The 17,348-nt window shown below is 38.2% G+C and overlaps 1 protein-coding gene and 1 long non-coding RNA gene across 25 annotated transcripts in view; one reads left to right on the forward strand and one right to left on the reverse strand.

Annotated features, from left to right (window-relative positions):
- MRTFB (myocardin related transcription factor B) overlaps positions 1–17,348 on the reverse strand; it is a 258,616-nt gene that overhangs the window by 52,443 nt on the left and 188,825 nt on the right. For all 24 annotated transcript variants that reach the window (XM_070230957.1, XM_070230963.1, XM_070230958.1 and 21 more), the window contains one exon: positions 112–177. In XM_070230957.1, the coding sequence (XP_070087058.1) occupies positions 112–177 (66 nt within the window). The remainder of the gene's footprint in view (positions 1–111; positions 178–17,348) is intronic.
- LOC111767557 (uncharacterized) lies at positions 135–4,368 on the forward strand. The gene is made up of 2 exons (XR_002799332.2): positions 135–247; positions 1,728–4,368. It is a non-coding gene; the product is annotated as an uncharacterized lncRNA (long non-coding RNA).

Raw genomic sequence — 17,348 nt, forward strand, 5'->3', positions numbered from 1 at the left:
GTTATATATTGATTCAGTGAACAGAACTGAAAGTAGAGTGAGATATAGCTTCTTCCTGGACATGCCCATTTTGTTACATCACATTAGAGATGACAAGGACACAAATCTTACGTGGCATGATGCCCTGGTCCACTAGTTGTTCTCTCGTCCTCCTTTGTTGCAGCCTCAGCTGGAGCACTGTGAAAAGGAAATAATCACCATTGGAGTCTATTGGCAACTGTCGGATCCAACTTATGAAGTTCCAGAGGTAATACACCTAAGTTTTATTAAACATCTTCTATTTCATAATTGAATAAGGATACTACCTGGCACCAACTTGTAAAAAGAAAATCAATTTGTGATTTCTGCCTGTTTGATGAACTCTGAAGTTCTCTCAGCATATTTTTTTAATCTTAATTTGATGAACAAAGCTAAGTATTTGTTGTTTAAACACAATCACATAGTACTCAGCAAATAAAAATAGTTGGCTTATACATTAAGACTTGTTAATAAAAAAGTCTTATTTGTAGAAATGAAAATATGAGATTTTTTGACATGCCTTAGTTTTTTCTTTTAAACAAGTTAATAGCAAAAATTTATTTTAAGGAAAGACTGACTTATTTGGAGGGACTTACTCCATCTGGAACAAATTTTAAACAGCTTTAATGAAGGCTAACTGCATAATAAAAATTAGTCCTATGAGATATTACTAACGACCCAAAGGAAAATTTCTAAACTAAGAGCTTAAAGTTTAATAATCTTTGCACAAACACCGTACCTTATTCTACAAATTCTAAGAAAGTCACAAATCAACTTATACCTTATCATTTTAATAAAAAAGAGTAAATAAATAAATCATTAGAACTGGTAGAGAATGAGGTATATGTCACAAAATGTGGAAATCCAGTTTGCCAAATTTAATCAAAAATAATTTTTTCCCCAGATTTCCCAAGGAGTTTCCTTTCATAGCATCTCTATATTTTTATCTGGAAAATAAGCCAATTTCAAAAAAGAGGAATATATGAAATAACTCTGAAAAATATTTTCCTTGGTTTACCTCACACTTAATTTTAAGTTTCCAGTTTGATTTTTCTTGCAAACCATGGATGAAAACCAAGTTTAGGATTATTAAGAGTCTCCTTAAGGGTTGCCAATATGCAAAAAAGAAAAATTTACCTATATGTATTTCTTAAATGGTAGGGAAGGAAGACCGAATTTTCTAGCAAGAGGGTGACGGCTGGAACAAGTGGCTGTCTTGGACGACTCTCTCAGCCAGGTTCAAATGCAACGCACATGATGGCTCCCACGTGCAATAACCCCCAGGGCCCACGGCCCTCATATCCTTTGCTTTATGCTTGCTCTCGTGCTGACTGCAGAGCAGAGCACAATCTTAGTTATACTTCAAAAAGAGTCTAGACTGTAAAATGGCTTTGAAACATATTTTCTTACTCATTGCTAGATATGAATGTCATCCTTTATTAAATAACTGATTTTTTTTTTTTTGCTTCTTTTGGGGGTCATAAGATCAAAAAGCCTCACTCACATCCCATTTAGAACTGAAGCAATTAACATAAGATTCTACTACACAGAGCAAAAGACAAATTTAATGAGTCAAAAAAAATATATGCACGTTTCTCACATTAAAATGTTTTGTGATACTTTGAATCAATTATGCTCTAACATAAAGATCTTTTCCCTGATAACTTACAGTTTATTGAGGATAGTATGTTCTCATTGTACTTTACCAGGAACAAAAATAACCAAGGAGATGACCTGTGGATCTGAGAGCACCCAAATGCCTGCATTCTCTAACATTCTTCTATGAATGCTAAAGTCAATGCTTGTCTGAAATTAAGGTGGTCATATCTAAGAGGCAGAATCCCAAGAGAAGGAATACTGAGAGGAGAAAAGGGTCAGAACAAGCTCCAGTTCAAAGGCTGACACTTCTGGAACACGATGGTCCATGTCTGTTGGAGAACCGCTAGCAGTAGTAGTTTTCCTTTCTCCTGAGGGAGTCCTCAAAGAAAGGAGTAAAATAGAAAGGGTAATGAAAACATCAACAGCCCTCTTCTTTGGTTTAAAACAAACAAGCAACAAAGCACCATACTTGTGAGACAAATGTATTGAATGCAATACATATTTTGGGCAATGGCATCTTGGAACGATGGATACATTTGCAACAACTTGATTTGCAAATCAACACTGATGACAACAGCTTGTTAGTCTTGAAGCGTCTCCTGATTGTACATTGGTCAGCTGCCCTCATGCACCTCGACAGCAGCCCTATCAGCTCTATCATCTTTGATAGAAAGCACACTTTCAGGTTGACATGCGGAGCTATCTGCTACCACGAGGGTATACAAAATGAATGCATGTCACTAATCAGCAATAGTGAAAATGAAACAAAAACGAAACACGAACCGTTTGTGTTTTCCATCCAGTTTTCTACATGGCAAAACAAATGAACTATCTTACTTATGTGCTACTTCCCGAAGGTAGGAGAATAATCTTCCCAATCGATGCTCTCATCATTGCCTATATAATTTTCCCAAGAAGCAATATCATCACACTGCAAGTATTACTCATAGCAGTTGTGGCAGGCAGCCTTCCCCAGGCATGTTCATTTATTAGGAGTCTATGTATCAGGTGCCTCTCAGTGACTGCAATGCACGTATGGGATACACGGGCAAGAGCAGCAGCAGCTGTGAATGGAAGGTCTGTTTTTAAGCAAAGAACATGAATGCAAGAGGAGGCAAATAACTAGTTATGATGTTAAGACTGTTGATTACCTAGCTTGATTTAGTTTTCATCTATACCAGGTAGGTGGGCAGTACTGGACACACTATATTGAATATGAGGCACAATGCCCTTCCCGAGTCGGGTACGTTGCCACTTTTGGGTCAATGTTGAAACATAATTATAGTATTTATTCATATTAAATAAAACCAGTCACTCACAAGTTGATAGAGACTCTTCTAAGAACAACTAATGGTTATAAAAAGTACCAATCAAATGGGTATAGGGTCATAATTTTGGAAAATATCAAACTTCCTTTTAGTACTTCCTACTCATCAAATTAGTAAAAGAGTTAACACAATAAATGACACCGATACCTGCACCTTACAGGCAGAATGTCCAAGGCCAGGCAGAACAAGGCTTGGATGGTGTAGACAGCTTAACTGTCCGGCACCACTGGAAAACTGGAGTTGGGCAGAATTTGGCAGTGCTTATTCAGGGCTGTGAAGGTAAGAGACCCTGAAAATAGAGGACCTGACACTAGTGATGATCAGAGAGGCATTTGTGGTTGTGGGATCAAGACCCCCCTTTCTCAAGTTTCTCTGGGACAATTATGAATTAAGCCTGGAGAACTCTTCTTCTCTTCGAAGCCTCCACACTCATGTCCACATGGAGGGAGGGAAGGCCCAGATCACTGAATGCTACTGGGCCTGTTGCACGGTTGTAGTTCTTAAGACCAATGAATAAACTGGTATGCTGGCTGATCTCTGGAGAACCTGACATTCTCTGCATGTGTTGACAAGAGTACATTTCTGTAGCCACAAACAGAAGACTAGACACCAGTCCGGTACTGCTGTCCTGTGGCGGCAGTGGGTGTCGTGGTACAGCGACCTAAGAAGTCAGTCTCCCTGGTGCTGGCCTCATGTCTGAAAATTGAACCAAGAACACTCTCCCTCTGGTGCCTAGTTGAGCATGATAAATGTGCTATTGGGCTGACATCATAGCTTCTATCTTATTAGTAAATTGACTAAAATTCAGTATCCTTCATTGCCATCTAACATAATACATACATAAATAATTACATACAAGAAAAGAAAATATGTAAATCTACAATAGAATTCTCAGGGAGAAAAAAGTTCAAACACTCAGTGAGTGAGGGGCTACATCTTTCAGAAAACAAAGGACACAGTAATAATAGAGGCGAGATAAAATTCATTTTACAATTGCTCACAATGAATATTTTCAAAGAATGTCTTTATTTTTGAGAAATATAGAAACAAAACAATCCAACATATGGTTCTAAGAAGTCCTTAAATTTAAAATGGTTGGGTTTAAATCTGTTTGATTTTCTCAAAAGTGGGAGGGGGAAAGATATAAAAAATATACATATATCTCATTATACAGCTAGCATTGTATTCTCTGTGCAAAAACAGTTACCACAAGTTGAAATTCTATAACAGCTCTGTATTTCCTGATGACAAAACTCACAAGAGGTATGCAAAGGACCCCCATCAACAGAAGATGAGGTTATAAAGCCATTTGCTTATCACATGTCACATCTTTCTTAACTAGCCTGAGTTCAAGGCTTTTATTTTTTATTACAAAAAAATCTTCTTACCTATTCTAAGAGTGATAAATGCTCATTACACAAAATAAGGAAATATAAAAGAAGAGGAAGAAACTAAAAAAGAAAATCACCAACAATATCATCACCCAGAGGGACACACAACTACTGTTATTATATCAGTATATGTCCTCTGTCTCTTATCTAAGCATAATTTTTGATTATCTGCTTCTATATACTACCATCACACTGTACATACAATGATAAACATTCTTACTATTTCAGTAGCTACATAAGATCTTCTATTGGGTGGACATATCATAGTTTACTAAATATCCCCTATTGTTTATCACTTAGAGGTTGTTTCCAATTTTTGCAATTATAAATAATGCTATGGTGGAATTTTTGTGTATAAAGTTTATCACTTATTTCCAGTTATTTCCTTAATTCCTAGGAGGAATATCCCCATGTGGCACATACAAGGCATGGCCATAAAGTAAGGAGACTCATTTCTTTGAGTGCGAACCATCACCTTTGAAATTATAGTAGACATGTGGAACATGGATACAGACTACTTTATATCTGTCGCATTTAGAGAGTAAGTTTAATTACTTATTGAATTTTTCCAAAGTGATGTCTTCTTATCACTGAGGGCTAACATTCATGGTTTCCTATCACATTTCAACACAGAGAAAAAATGCATATAATTTTGAAAATTCTACTTAGTGTTATTCTTTGTTACAACAGATAATAACATTGTGTCAACAGAAGTATTTTGAATTTGCTTTTTTTATACAAGAAAAATAAAAATTCAATTTTAACTACCATTCCAAAAAATGAAAGGTAGTTTATCCACTGGTAAAGGCGAAATGTCCTTATTATTCAGCATCACTAACAGTTTAGATATTTAAAAGTATCTTCTTTTAGTTCCTTTCCTCTGCATCTTAAATGGTTTAAAGGGCTTTTAGAATAAAATTTTAGGATTAGTTTTCAATATAAAGAACGTTAAAATACAATAAGGTCTTTCACATAATACTTATACCCCACTTCAAAATTTCCAGCTGCTTTTTGAACCAAAATATATCCATTCTCTTTTGTTTCTATAAGTAGAATGTTTGAAATGTTTCTTTAATATGATGTAATTAAAGTGTCTTTTCACTCTAAAGAAAAATAAAACACATTATGCAGCATTTTAATAACGTATAGCAGTTTAGCATGAATTGAACAAGCCAAAACAAAGCACAGTTTGGGCCCAGGGGGCTGGCAAGGGGACATCTGAGGACTGTATATTACAAAAACAACGCAGAAATGACACTTTCTGGGAAGCAGTATGGCAGGCAGCCATGGTCTTGGAAATTCTTTATAAATAGCTAGTTTCAGTGATGGGGTATGAAGGAGGGTGGGCTGAGGAGGCGAGGGGAGATGAGCGGCTGTGTGCAAGTTAGAGAGAGGAGCCAATGTATGTTATTTAATTACAGGCCACTGGACAGAGTAAACTACAGAATCATGAGGGGTGAAAAAAATCCAAAAACCTGAGCAGTCAGGTGCAGGCTGGGTAAACCAGAGGCAAAAGCAAAGATGGAAAACTAAAGAAGACTCTAGAATTGACTATGTATTGACTCTGAAGTCAATACTAGGCAAAAAAAAAAAAAAAAAAAAAAAACCCCAGACCTTGGTTTCAGTTTAATTTTTTCAAACAGATGTTTCAGTAGTTAAGAGAATGAAGTGGTTGGACTTTGGCAAAAATTTACTTTTATTTAAATAGTGTTAAATTAGTGGCCTGATCCTATAAAAAAAAGACAATTTAGCAAAGCCAACATTCTGGTGTTATCTTTTGAATTTAGACACAGGAGGGATTAAGCCGCCCAGTAACACTTAGAATCAGGAAGGCCGAGGGCCTCGTTCACTCCTGGGTTCCCGTGGTCCTCAGCAGCAGGGGAGCAGTAAGCTGCACATCTGCATTTGTTTATTCAGGTGAGGGCCAACGACATCTTCAGAGGATTTATACTGAAAGGGCAAAAGATCGATGAACTACTTTTCCTTTACTTTAAAAATAAATGTTTTAAAAGGTGGTGGTGGTTATTATTACTGCTACTACCACTATTATTACTTTAGATGCCTGGTGAAGATTACTACCTTTTTTTTTCAAATATGAAAACAAAAGGATTTTTTTTAAAGACTTTATTTTTTTTGAACAGTTTTAGGTTTACAACAAAATTGAGAGGGAGGTACAGAGATTTCCCATATACACTCTGCCCCCATATATACAGAACCTACCCATTATCAACAGGATTCTTAAAAATGTAATTCCACAAAGATTCACGAATTTATAGTTCTTTGCTGTGAACGGTTTATTTTGCAGTCAAAGGGTAAGAAGTCACACCCTGAAGGGTTTCCTTCTGAGCCTGGGACTCAGAAATACACCACTATATGGACCACTAATACCTGTATTTAAAAATTCATGTTCTATAAATTTTTCTATTTATTTGTCAAAATTAAAAATGGCACATTCATATAAAAAAGGCAAGTGAAAGTCAGTCCCTTCCACCCTAGACGTCTTTCGTTCTCCACAAAGGTTACTGCTGTTAAATTTCTATGGCTCTGGAGAACGTCTCATGAATATTCTGGCAATATTAAATATAAAATATGCAAAGGAAATACATGGGTGGGATCACACTAGTCATGCAGTCTGGTAATTTATTTTAAAAAAAATAACATGAAATCCAGCTCATTCTTCTTCTTGTCTCTATTAATGGCTATATCTAACATATGGATGTATCAATTATATATACTTAAGTTTCTAGATTTTTTGCTATTATAAACAATGCTGCAATGATTATCCTCATTCATTTTTTGGCTCCTTTGATGTTATTTGTAGGTTAAATTTCTAATAACAGAACATGCATTTAAACTCTTGATAGGGCTACACTGCAATCCAATGGCCACACCAATCCATGTTCCCACTCACAGGAGAGTACTTTTCTGTTTATCCCTTCCCTAAAATGTACAGCATCATGTTTTAAGGTAACTTTAAATTAATTTCCTCTCACCTAAGACCACTGGCACTATCATGCCAAAATAATAGTAAAGTTTGGTATAACTAATAAGCAGTAAGGGACCAAAAGATATCAAAAGAATTAGTGAGGGTGATGGGGCGAGTTTCTGACTGAATGCAGAGATATTTACAGTGGTTGACAGAAGCTCAGGCTAAGCTTTCTCTTATAAACCACACATTTACATAGAAATTTGGTAGCATTTTTCTGATGCTTCAGGGTAGAAACTTCATTTTTTTTCTTCAACTCCAACACAGCTGAGAGATGTAATGGACAGATTTGATATGTATTTAGAATAAAATCAAGAGTATGTGGTAAGGGACTAGATGTTGTGTTTGAAGGAGAAAAATAACAAAGATGACTCCTGAGTGTCTGGCTTAAGCACTTGGATAGACCATTTACTGAGGCAAGTTGGCCAGTAGGGAGTTCAGTCTCGGACATTTTTGAATTGGAAGTGGGGATGTCAAAGTGACAAGTGGCAATATAGCTGAAGATTTTAGAAGGTAGGTCTAGGCAGGAGACAGAAATTTGGAAGTTGTCACTTATGCAGTTCCTGAAGCCATGGAATTTGCTGAGGCAGAGAACAGAGGAAGAGCAGGCAGAAGCAGCCCAGGACTCTGCTCTTAGGAAAGCCAAGGAGTAGAGGCCCATTTATAGGTGAGCAAAGGGATGAAGATCCAACAAAGGGAATCAGAGGAAGCTGCCTACGGAGGAGGAGCTGGAAGACGTCGCAAAAGCTTTTCTAGAAGGAGTCATGACCAGCTGGGTCAAATGCTGTTTTAATACACAGAGGAGCTACTTTTCGGAGTGATGGATGGAAGTCAGACTGGAGGAAGTTAAGGAGTAAAGTCGGGCGAGAGCGTGAACGACATTAATGGAAGCAATGCTTTCAAGATGTTGCCCACGAAGGGCGAGAGAGAAGGTGAAAGGCTTGAGGGGTGTGGAACTTCAAGCTGAAACATACTTGAGAAAGTTTATAACTGATGAAGAGCAAGAGAGGGGAGGGGAGGGGAGGGGAGGAAGGGGGAAGGAGAGAATGGGAATGAATGGGAATGAGAACAAATGAGAGAATAAGAGGGGGCAGGTCCCTCGAAGGGGAGGGGATTCAGAGCATACAAGGACAGCCTTTGTTAAGAGACACTTCCTCCATCACAATAGGAGGGCAAGGAGGACTGGACGGAGCTGCAGGTAGGTTTATAGATTTGGTCTGGGACATCCAGGGAGTTCCCAAATGATGGCTTTTATTTTCCCAGAGAAGGAGGAAGAAAGGTCATCTGTTGAAAGTGAGATGAATGAAGGAAAAGTTAGTTTTGAGGCCAGTGAAGGAGGTTTGAAACAATCATTGCAGACTGTGTAGAACAAGTTGAAAAGAGAAACATAGTTATTTATTACTGAAATGCTCCAACTCATAATGGCAACAGCTTGGGGGAGAGAATTAGTCAGCAACCTGGCAAATCACTCATTGGCTTTGAACTATATCATTTTTATCAGAGAAAAAGACCACAAGATACAAAATTAGAACACTTCGCAGTTCTTTCTAAAGCTCATTATATGAAATTTTAGTTAAGAACAGTTGCAGCCCAGCAATTCCACATCTAGGTGAACTAAAAAGAATTGAAAACAGGTACTCACACACACACATGCACACACGTTTATAGCAGCACCATTCACAATAGCCAAAAGGTAGGAACAGCCCAAATGTCATGAACAGATGAATGAATAAAAAAATTGTGGTACATCCATACAATGGAATATTATTCAGCCACTGAAAGGCATGAAGTACTGCTATGTGCTACAATGCTGATGAGCCTGAAAAACATTATGCTAAGTGAAAGATGCAGCTTTGTACAAAGGTCATATATTATATGATTCCATATATGTGAAATATCCAGAATTAGTAAATCCACAGAGACAGAGCTCAGATTGATGGTTCCAGGAACTGGGGGGAAAACGGCATTGGAATAACTGCTTAACGGCTACAGGGTTTTCTTTTGGGGTGATAAAAATGCTTTGGAACTAGGCAGAGGTACGGTTGCACAACATTGTGATAACTTGCATACTTAGAGTTGTATAGAGTATATAACTGAGTTATTCCTTTCTAAGAAAGAGACTACTAAGCCAAATTTAAGAATAAATCACCAAAAGGATTTTTTATGGACAGTGATTCTCACGGGGCAGAACCAATACTATTTCACTTCGTCGTATGAATTTGAGGCTCGGGTATTTTTAAATGATGTAGGTGGTAGAACAGAAGGCAAAAATCTGATTATGTTGTGTTGAAAGGTAAAAGAAGACTAAAAAGGGAAGGCTAAGGACAAAGTAGTAAAGAAGACCATGAAAAACTGGTAGATACTAATTTCTTTTCATCTCTACTTACAATTAATGTGACATTCATGCTGCACTGAAGAAGAGAAAAAGGACTTAAGTACTCTCATAGATGATAAAAAGTAGCAACGAAAGATTACAGACCTTTAGTTGTATTTTCAGGGGTCTAATTTGCCAATTATAAAATCAAGTTCTTCTTTAAGTAATTTTAAAAAATGGAATGCAAAGAGGCCAAAAATAAAATGGCAGTTTGTCCTATAAGAGCGGTGCTATTTGCACTGATTAAGCAAACTCCCAGCACCACTTCCTGTCTGGAGCGAAAGCAGAGTCACAATGTGCACGTGGGTCTCAACCTCCGATGCTAAGGAGAGCAAACAGCACTGTGATGAGGAATTTTTATATTATGATTATTTTCCATTTAAAAAAGAAAGAGAACACCAAGTTAAGTAAAAAAAACCTGTGCAAATCAGTGTTTGAAAAAGTTAGGCCTCAGACTACGTAGGAAATACTGCCTATCATTCCAATATCAGAAAGTCTACTGCGTCCTTCTGAAGTCGGCTGGGGCGGGGGGCATGCGGCAACAGGCAGGCGGTACAAACTGCAGAACTCTAAACCACTGACCCTCGCTGGTAAGGAGGTCACAGTCTACAAGGCGGCATTTACTCTCTATTAGGAATTAAAAAGCAAAAACGAAGTCCAAACGAAACTGCTAACGGTCCTGGCGAACACACTGTAGGTTCCCTGCATTAATCTGCAGCATGAGGTCAGGAAGACAGTGTTTTTAACACTCAGCCTTGGAAATTTACAGGCACTTTGATAACTCTGTGGTTGGCTGCTGCTTCTGTTACCATGGAAACTGACTGCTAAAAATGGGGCATGTTTCTTTAAACTGATCATACCTTCATACAAATTCCCTTCTCCTTTTTGTCAAAAGTTGAAATGAATTTAAAGGATGCTTCTCGTGGTATGACAACGTGATACAAAGCCAGGGAGCCTGGTACAGAATGGCAGGGATAACATTAGCCTGTGGCAGACACACAGGAAGATACAATACATATATACATTTAAAAAAATCTCGTTTGGTTAAAAAGCAGTGGAAATAATGTACACGGTGGGATAAATGGAAGTATAACACAAATGACAGGCACTTCAAAAGCAAAATCATTGACCTAATTGCCTGATCACCAGCAACGTAAAAGGTTAAAACAATACTTGATTTGTTTTTTTCAGACAATTAATTTTTAATCTGTAGGATGGTGCTGGCTCTACACTCGAACTTCTAGGTTTCTCACCCTATATGGTTCCACAAGAAGATAATGTTTATTTTTTTATTTTGGGGGCAATCAGAAATTCTATATTCTACCACTTTACTAGAATTTTAGTGAGCAGCTACAGGGGCAGGTTAAAGTTCTTTCCTAATTCCTCTAACATGAGAAAATGCATGTCATAAAAAACATTCTGAAATATCTTAATGTAAATTCCTAAGGCAGGCTCTCTGAATAAAAGGACAATTAACAATGAAAAAGGAAAAAAGTGGAATATTATTTACCTCCAGTTTTTCTTAGAACAGTAAGCACAAGCTGCTCTCTAGAGGTCACTTGATCCTGGCTCAATATATTGGTTTTTCTTCCTATTCTGTGGATTTAGAAATGAGGCTCGCTCACACACACACACACACACACACACACACACGCATATCTGTATACAGACATAGATATACCTACATACACACATGCACATGCCCATTTGCCCACCCAAACATAAAGAGAACTGAGAGCTGCCATAACTCGCGTGCTCTCCTAACACGGAGGCAACTGTGCATGCTGATGCAGATGAGAGGATGAGTTGCAGTTATGCAGGCCACTGGGGCGAGGGTAGGGTGGGGTGGGCAGGGAGAGGCATTCTGGGAGAGAACAGCAGTGGAGGGAGGGAGAAGTGTGACGTGTTTCTGAAGGCAGAGGCAGGGCCTCCCTCAACAAAGGGGGGCCAGCGTGGCTGGGGAGAAAGCTCTCTTTCCACCTGAGTCCAGACCCCTGTAAAGACTCTATCTGAGGAAGGAGACCTGGACAAGGGTGGTGGCCATGGTGAAACAGTGCTGTGGATAAACGAAATATCTCCAAGGCAGAATGAACAGATTTGGTAACAGGATGTGGTAATAGCTTATGAGGAGGACGTCAAGGAAGGTGTCAAGGATTACTCCCATTTAGGTTCTAGGATGAGCCAGTGGGTGGACAGAGGTGCCATTAACTGAGACAGGGAATGCTGGAGGATCATGTTTCATGGGAAGAAGTAAGGGGGCCACTGGAGACATCAGGGATGTGGATGATCAGACAGGTCTGGAGCACAAGAGAGAGGCCTGGCCCTCCGTCTATAATCCTCACTCATTTGGACCAAAGCACATACGGGTTTCCTGTTATCTCTTTTATGTGTGTGCATATTTTAACTCCTATATTATGATTCAGTTTCTAGCTTTTTAGGCTGTGAGCTCCGTGAATCTTTTCAACCTCTTGCATGATGCTGTGTAGAAGCACTCAAATTTCTGCCAAATGTCTGACCAGGTAGCATAGTGGTTAAGTTCTTGCACTCTGCTTCAGCGGCCTGGGGTTTGCGGGTTCGGATCCTGTGCGTGGACCTACACATTGCTCATCAAGTCATGCTGAGGGGGCATCCCACATACAAAAGAGAGGAAGATGGGCACAGATGTTAGCTCAGGACCAATCTTCCTCACCAAAAAATAAAAAAAATTAAAAATTAAAAAAATCTGCCAAACGAAACTATTTTTAATAAAAAATTCTATTATATAATTTCATCTCAAAAGCAGTACGTACTCATTTTTAAGAAACACTGAATCATATCTGGGAAGAAGACTCTTTTACTTTTTCCTTCATACCTGTATGTTATTTGAATTTATTATGGGCATATCTTACTCTTCAAATTTATTTTTTTAAAACATTAATTTAGTGACACTTCACTTGTATAACACTTTCAATTATGTACAACATTGGCAGAAAACAAAGAAAAAATTCCCAGAGAAATAAAAATAGACATTGCAAAATTCACGTGCTTTACTTAAAGCAGGCTTTGTAGTGTTCTTTATTTCAGCTGTCTATTTGTCTGTTTCTCCCACTATGGCTCAACAAATTTTAGTTGAATCAGCAATAGAATCAGGATTCCACTTCACAGTTTGTTAATATGTTCCTTACTTTAAAGAAGATCAGAAGCAGCAAATTAGAAAAGGGAGAATTGCTGCATGTGGCAGCTGACAAAAATCAAACAATAAATAACAATTCTAGTAATCTATTAATGCTCCAGGGATCATTCTGTGCATTTTGGGTTATGTATTATATCTGAAGGTAATCATTCAAATTATATTCTGCTTCAGAAGCAGGGAGAGGTATAATACTCTTTGAACACTTGCCACATAATAATAATAATGTGTCTATGAGAGATGCAGGACACTGGGGGTGAGGTAAAAAATGATCCAAACAAAGATCCTATCTCCAAAAAATATTATGGTCTAATAGTGAAGATGGCACAATGGCCAAAGGGGAAATGCCGTGAAGAGATGCAGATCAAGTTATTGGGAATACACAGCAGAGAAGTTGCTATTTTTAGCTAACAGGATCAAGTGACTTTCTTTAGGAAAGAGCACAGGGACTAGGTTTTAAGAGACTCTGAGCTGCAGAGCTGGTGTGAGAGCAACATTTGGGAAAGACGTGAAGGAGGAGTGTGGAGCAGCACTGTCCAGCAGAACTCTCTGCAGTGATGGAAACGTCTTATAATTGGCCCTGCTCAATACAGCAGCCACTAACCACGTGTGGCCACGGAGTAGCTGAACCGTGGCTCACGTGACCTAGGAGCTGAATTTTTAAAAACTTTATTTCATTTTAATTATTCTAAATTTAAATTTAAACAGCCATATGTGGCTAATGAACAGTGCAGGTAGAGTATGTATGAAATAATTTCCACCACTTAAAAAAGTTTTGGTGCTTTGATAAAGGTATTTACTTAATCTATTTTCCCCAGGTCAGATTACTCAGAATGTCTCTGACAAATGTGCATTTTTTTCATAAACAGATCTACCATAGCCACGTCCCAGTACACCACATTACTCTACTCCACTCTCTACTACGTAATCTGCCACAAAATTTCAGAGACTTTACTCAACTCTTATTAACCAGCCTGTGACAGAGTTGGGAATGCAGTCCCCTCAAATCTGTAACCCCCCACACACACTCATGATTGAGCCACACAATGAAAGGAGCCCAGATCCCCAAGTCACACTCGGAGGACAGCTGACCAGGATGGCTGTCTAATCCACCCTGGACTATGTTTTGAGCAAGAAATGCACTTTGATTGGTTAAAACACTGAGTTTGGGCATTGTTGGTTAGAGCAGTTAGTCAAAGTAATTAATACTCAGCCCAGTTTTCCTTCTGCAGTATGTCATTTTCACCGTGAGAGAGCTCTGTATACTGAACACTGACTTTTCTTTTTCAAATCCATTGGCTACCATTTTGTCTTTGATGAACACAGGCTATACCTAGCTGGTAGCAATGGTATTATGATTCATGATCTCAATAACAACTCATGTTAAACCACTTATCTGAATTAAATCATCTCAATTTACTTGATTTTCTCTCAAAATGTGTTAATTATTAATTCTTAAGCTGGCAAGTCAGTGATCTGTAATATCCTTCTTCAGTTGTAGAACCAGAAATTGAATTTAATCTGTTGAACATTAATAGAAAATGATCTGTTTTGTGAATAAGTCAAAAGGTGAGATTCCCTATTGTTGGTTTGACAAAAGAGACTAGTCTAAGGAAAATTCCCTATTTTGAATTTGATCAGAATTCATGACATTTGTTGCTATTCTCATCAGGGCAGAAAATAATCAAATTCTTCAACTACACACATGGGTTGGTATTTATCAAAAGTTTCTAGAAGCATTGAGAAAGCTGTGAGGTGATATTGCTTTATTATCCACACAGTCCTCTGGTACTGAGGACAACCATGCACAGGCGGCCGGCACCTGGAGCATTTTCCTCTCAAATTTTCTTGTTAAGGTGTCACAGAAACTTTTGAAACCTCTGACTATTTGGTTACAAAGTCTGCTTTTACCCTGAATAATAATTTCAGCTAACTAGCACTGTCAACACTAACAGGAGTTCTCAAACATCCCAGGATAAGGAAGAACGGAGCAAGTGCTTGAGAGGCAGAGTGGCCGCCAGCCCCTCACAGTGGACGAACGTCCGAACCCCCAGAGCCTAAGCTGCGCTGTGGGAGCAGGACCAGAGGGACCAGAACTATCCTTCCTGCAGACCTGGAAACATGATTCAGACTTTCAAAAAACCCCCAGAGGTTCTTCTTTTAAGCAAACAAACAAATACGAAAACCAACTTTGCCAAAAATGAGTAGAAAACCAAACACTGTTCATGTGAAATATAATAAATATTTTAAATTAGTGTCCCTTAACCCATGAGGCATAGACCATTAGACATTACTAATAGTCAGTCATAGATTTGTCTCTTTTGACAAAACAGCAGAGGATCTAATTAGACCCCAGGGCATTTTAGTGTTTGAACAACGGCTGCCATATCAATCAACTTTCAAGGATTAATAAAACTGAGGTTTGGCCCAAGACCTAAAAGCAGGCAAGGCTCAGCAGCAGCTCGTCCCAATGTCATATTCTCCAAGGCTAATAGCTGACCGTTGGTGTTCATGTGCAGGCAGTGACTGTGACACACTGAATTCCAGGCTTTCAAGCCTCCATAGGAACCGAGCAATTTTCATATTACTCCAAACAAAAAAGCAGCTTTCTGCAAAATTTCTCCTCCTATTTTTTCCGTTCTAATTCAACCCAGATCTAATGCTCTTTCAACGTCACTACCTTTGAGGCAACAGATCACCCTTGATATCTCTCTGTTTTTACCCTCAGCCCTATCTCTAGCAGAAAAAGAGTAGAGATACAGTCTGTTGAGATATAAAGCAAAACCCAGTTCACTGCAACTGCAGTGAGACAGATGGATTTTATCATCCAATCATATCTGTGAAATGTTTTAAATATGAAAGTTCTCTCCCCTTATCTCTTTATACTTATGAATTTACATGACAGTAATATACAGAATACTTCTCTTTTGTCGATATACAGGATTTTAAAAATTAAATTTTCAATAGAAGGAAAACATAACAAAGGGTTAAAAAATAATAAGAAGGATGACAAACTGGCATTAAACCAAGCATCTCATAAAAACACTATGAAATATGTATTGTTTGCCCTCATTGTACAAATGAGGAAATGAAGGCTCAGAGCAGTGAATTTGTGCAGGGTCACAAAGCTGGAAAATACTGTGCCTGGGATTTGATTCCAAGTATACCTCACTTGGGAGTCCAAGCTCTCACTCTTTTGACATTATACCATTGCACATGTGTAAAGTGAAAGCATGGTCACGATTGTCAGGGAAAGAATCTGCACATTACGCAATCATCTTGACTTGACTTTGCTGTTCCTGTTGATAATTCTCCTACCCTCTTATATTTTTAATCTTTTCTTTCTATGCTCCTTTATCATACTCTGCTGTTACAACATCTTTTTATTTCTCCTATTCCATTTTCCTCTACTTTTCCAGTTTTTCAAGTAGCACAAAAATTGTTTTAAATGTATGGCATTAATATGAGCTTCACACTTGAACTTGACTTAAATGATGCATAGATAATCTTTTTAAGTTAACAATTTAAAAAATTGGAGTTCCCCTCAGTACGTCTCCAGAACATGTCCTAAAAACTCCACTGGCACTGATTCTGTAAGAACCTACACCAAGGCTTGCTGTGCACAAGTAGAGGCCACCCCATTGTTTGGTTCCCGGCAACAGCTATTTATACTTCATTGTGTGTCGTTTGTTTCAATCTAGATGTTTTTTCTACTCATACTCAAAACTAGTTCAACTCTAGCAAGTCCAACGATTGTTTCTTATTATCTTTTAAATCTGTAACAATCTATCATCACATTCTCATATTCTAAATGTCTGACAGAAATATCCTTTTGGAAGAAGCTCAAGCTGCTCCTTAGGCAGATAACTCTACATTTACTCTCTGGGTCTCTGTAAGATCAGTGAGAGCGAGTGGAGAGGTAAGGGGGCGGCTGATGGCAGGAGCTGAAAACAGATAAAATGAAAAGGGGTTATGGGGGGGGGGGGATCCTCCCAAAGAATGCTAGAAAATCAATTTTCAAATTAAACAAGTATTGAAGGGGGTGACCTTCATATCTCAAATTTAGGAAAAACATATTCTCTGAAGATCCTGAATTTCTTAAATCATGGCCCTTGATCTCCAGCTGCTATAGTAAAGCACCCACGCTGGTCCTGCCACACTTCACTATGCCAGGACAGAGGAGAGCAATGCCCAAACCTTTGGCCATTTTCTTAAATCAATCAGTGACGGACCTGTGCAGTGGCCACTAACAATAACTGACAGTATTCTTAAGCTTATTCTTTGCTTTGTTAAAAAAAATCACAAAACTATGCAGTGTGCTTTTAAAAACTGTAAAACAAAATAAAATGATGCAGTGTGTATTATAACCAATTAAACCAATCATTTAAAGACTAAGAAAGAGCCAGCTACCTTCCTGGTTTTAAACAATACAAACCATAAACATTAACTGGAGAAAATTAATTTTCCTGGAATTATGTTCATA

The sequence above is a fragment of the Equus caballus genome, chromosome 13, assembly GCF_041296265.1.
Source record: "Equus caballus isolate H_3958 breed thoroughbred chromosome 13, TB-T2T, whole genome shotgun sequence".
Taxonomy (NCBI): Eukaryota; Metazoa; Chordata; class Mammalia; order Perissodactyla; family Equidae; genus Equus; species Equus caballus.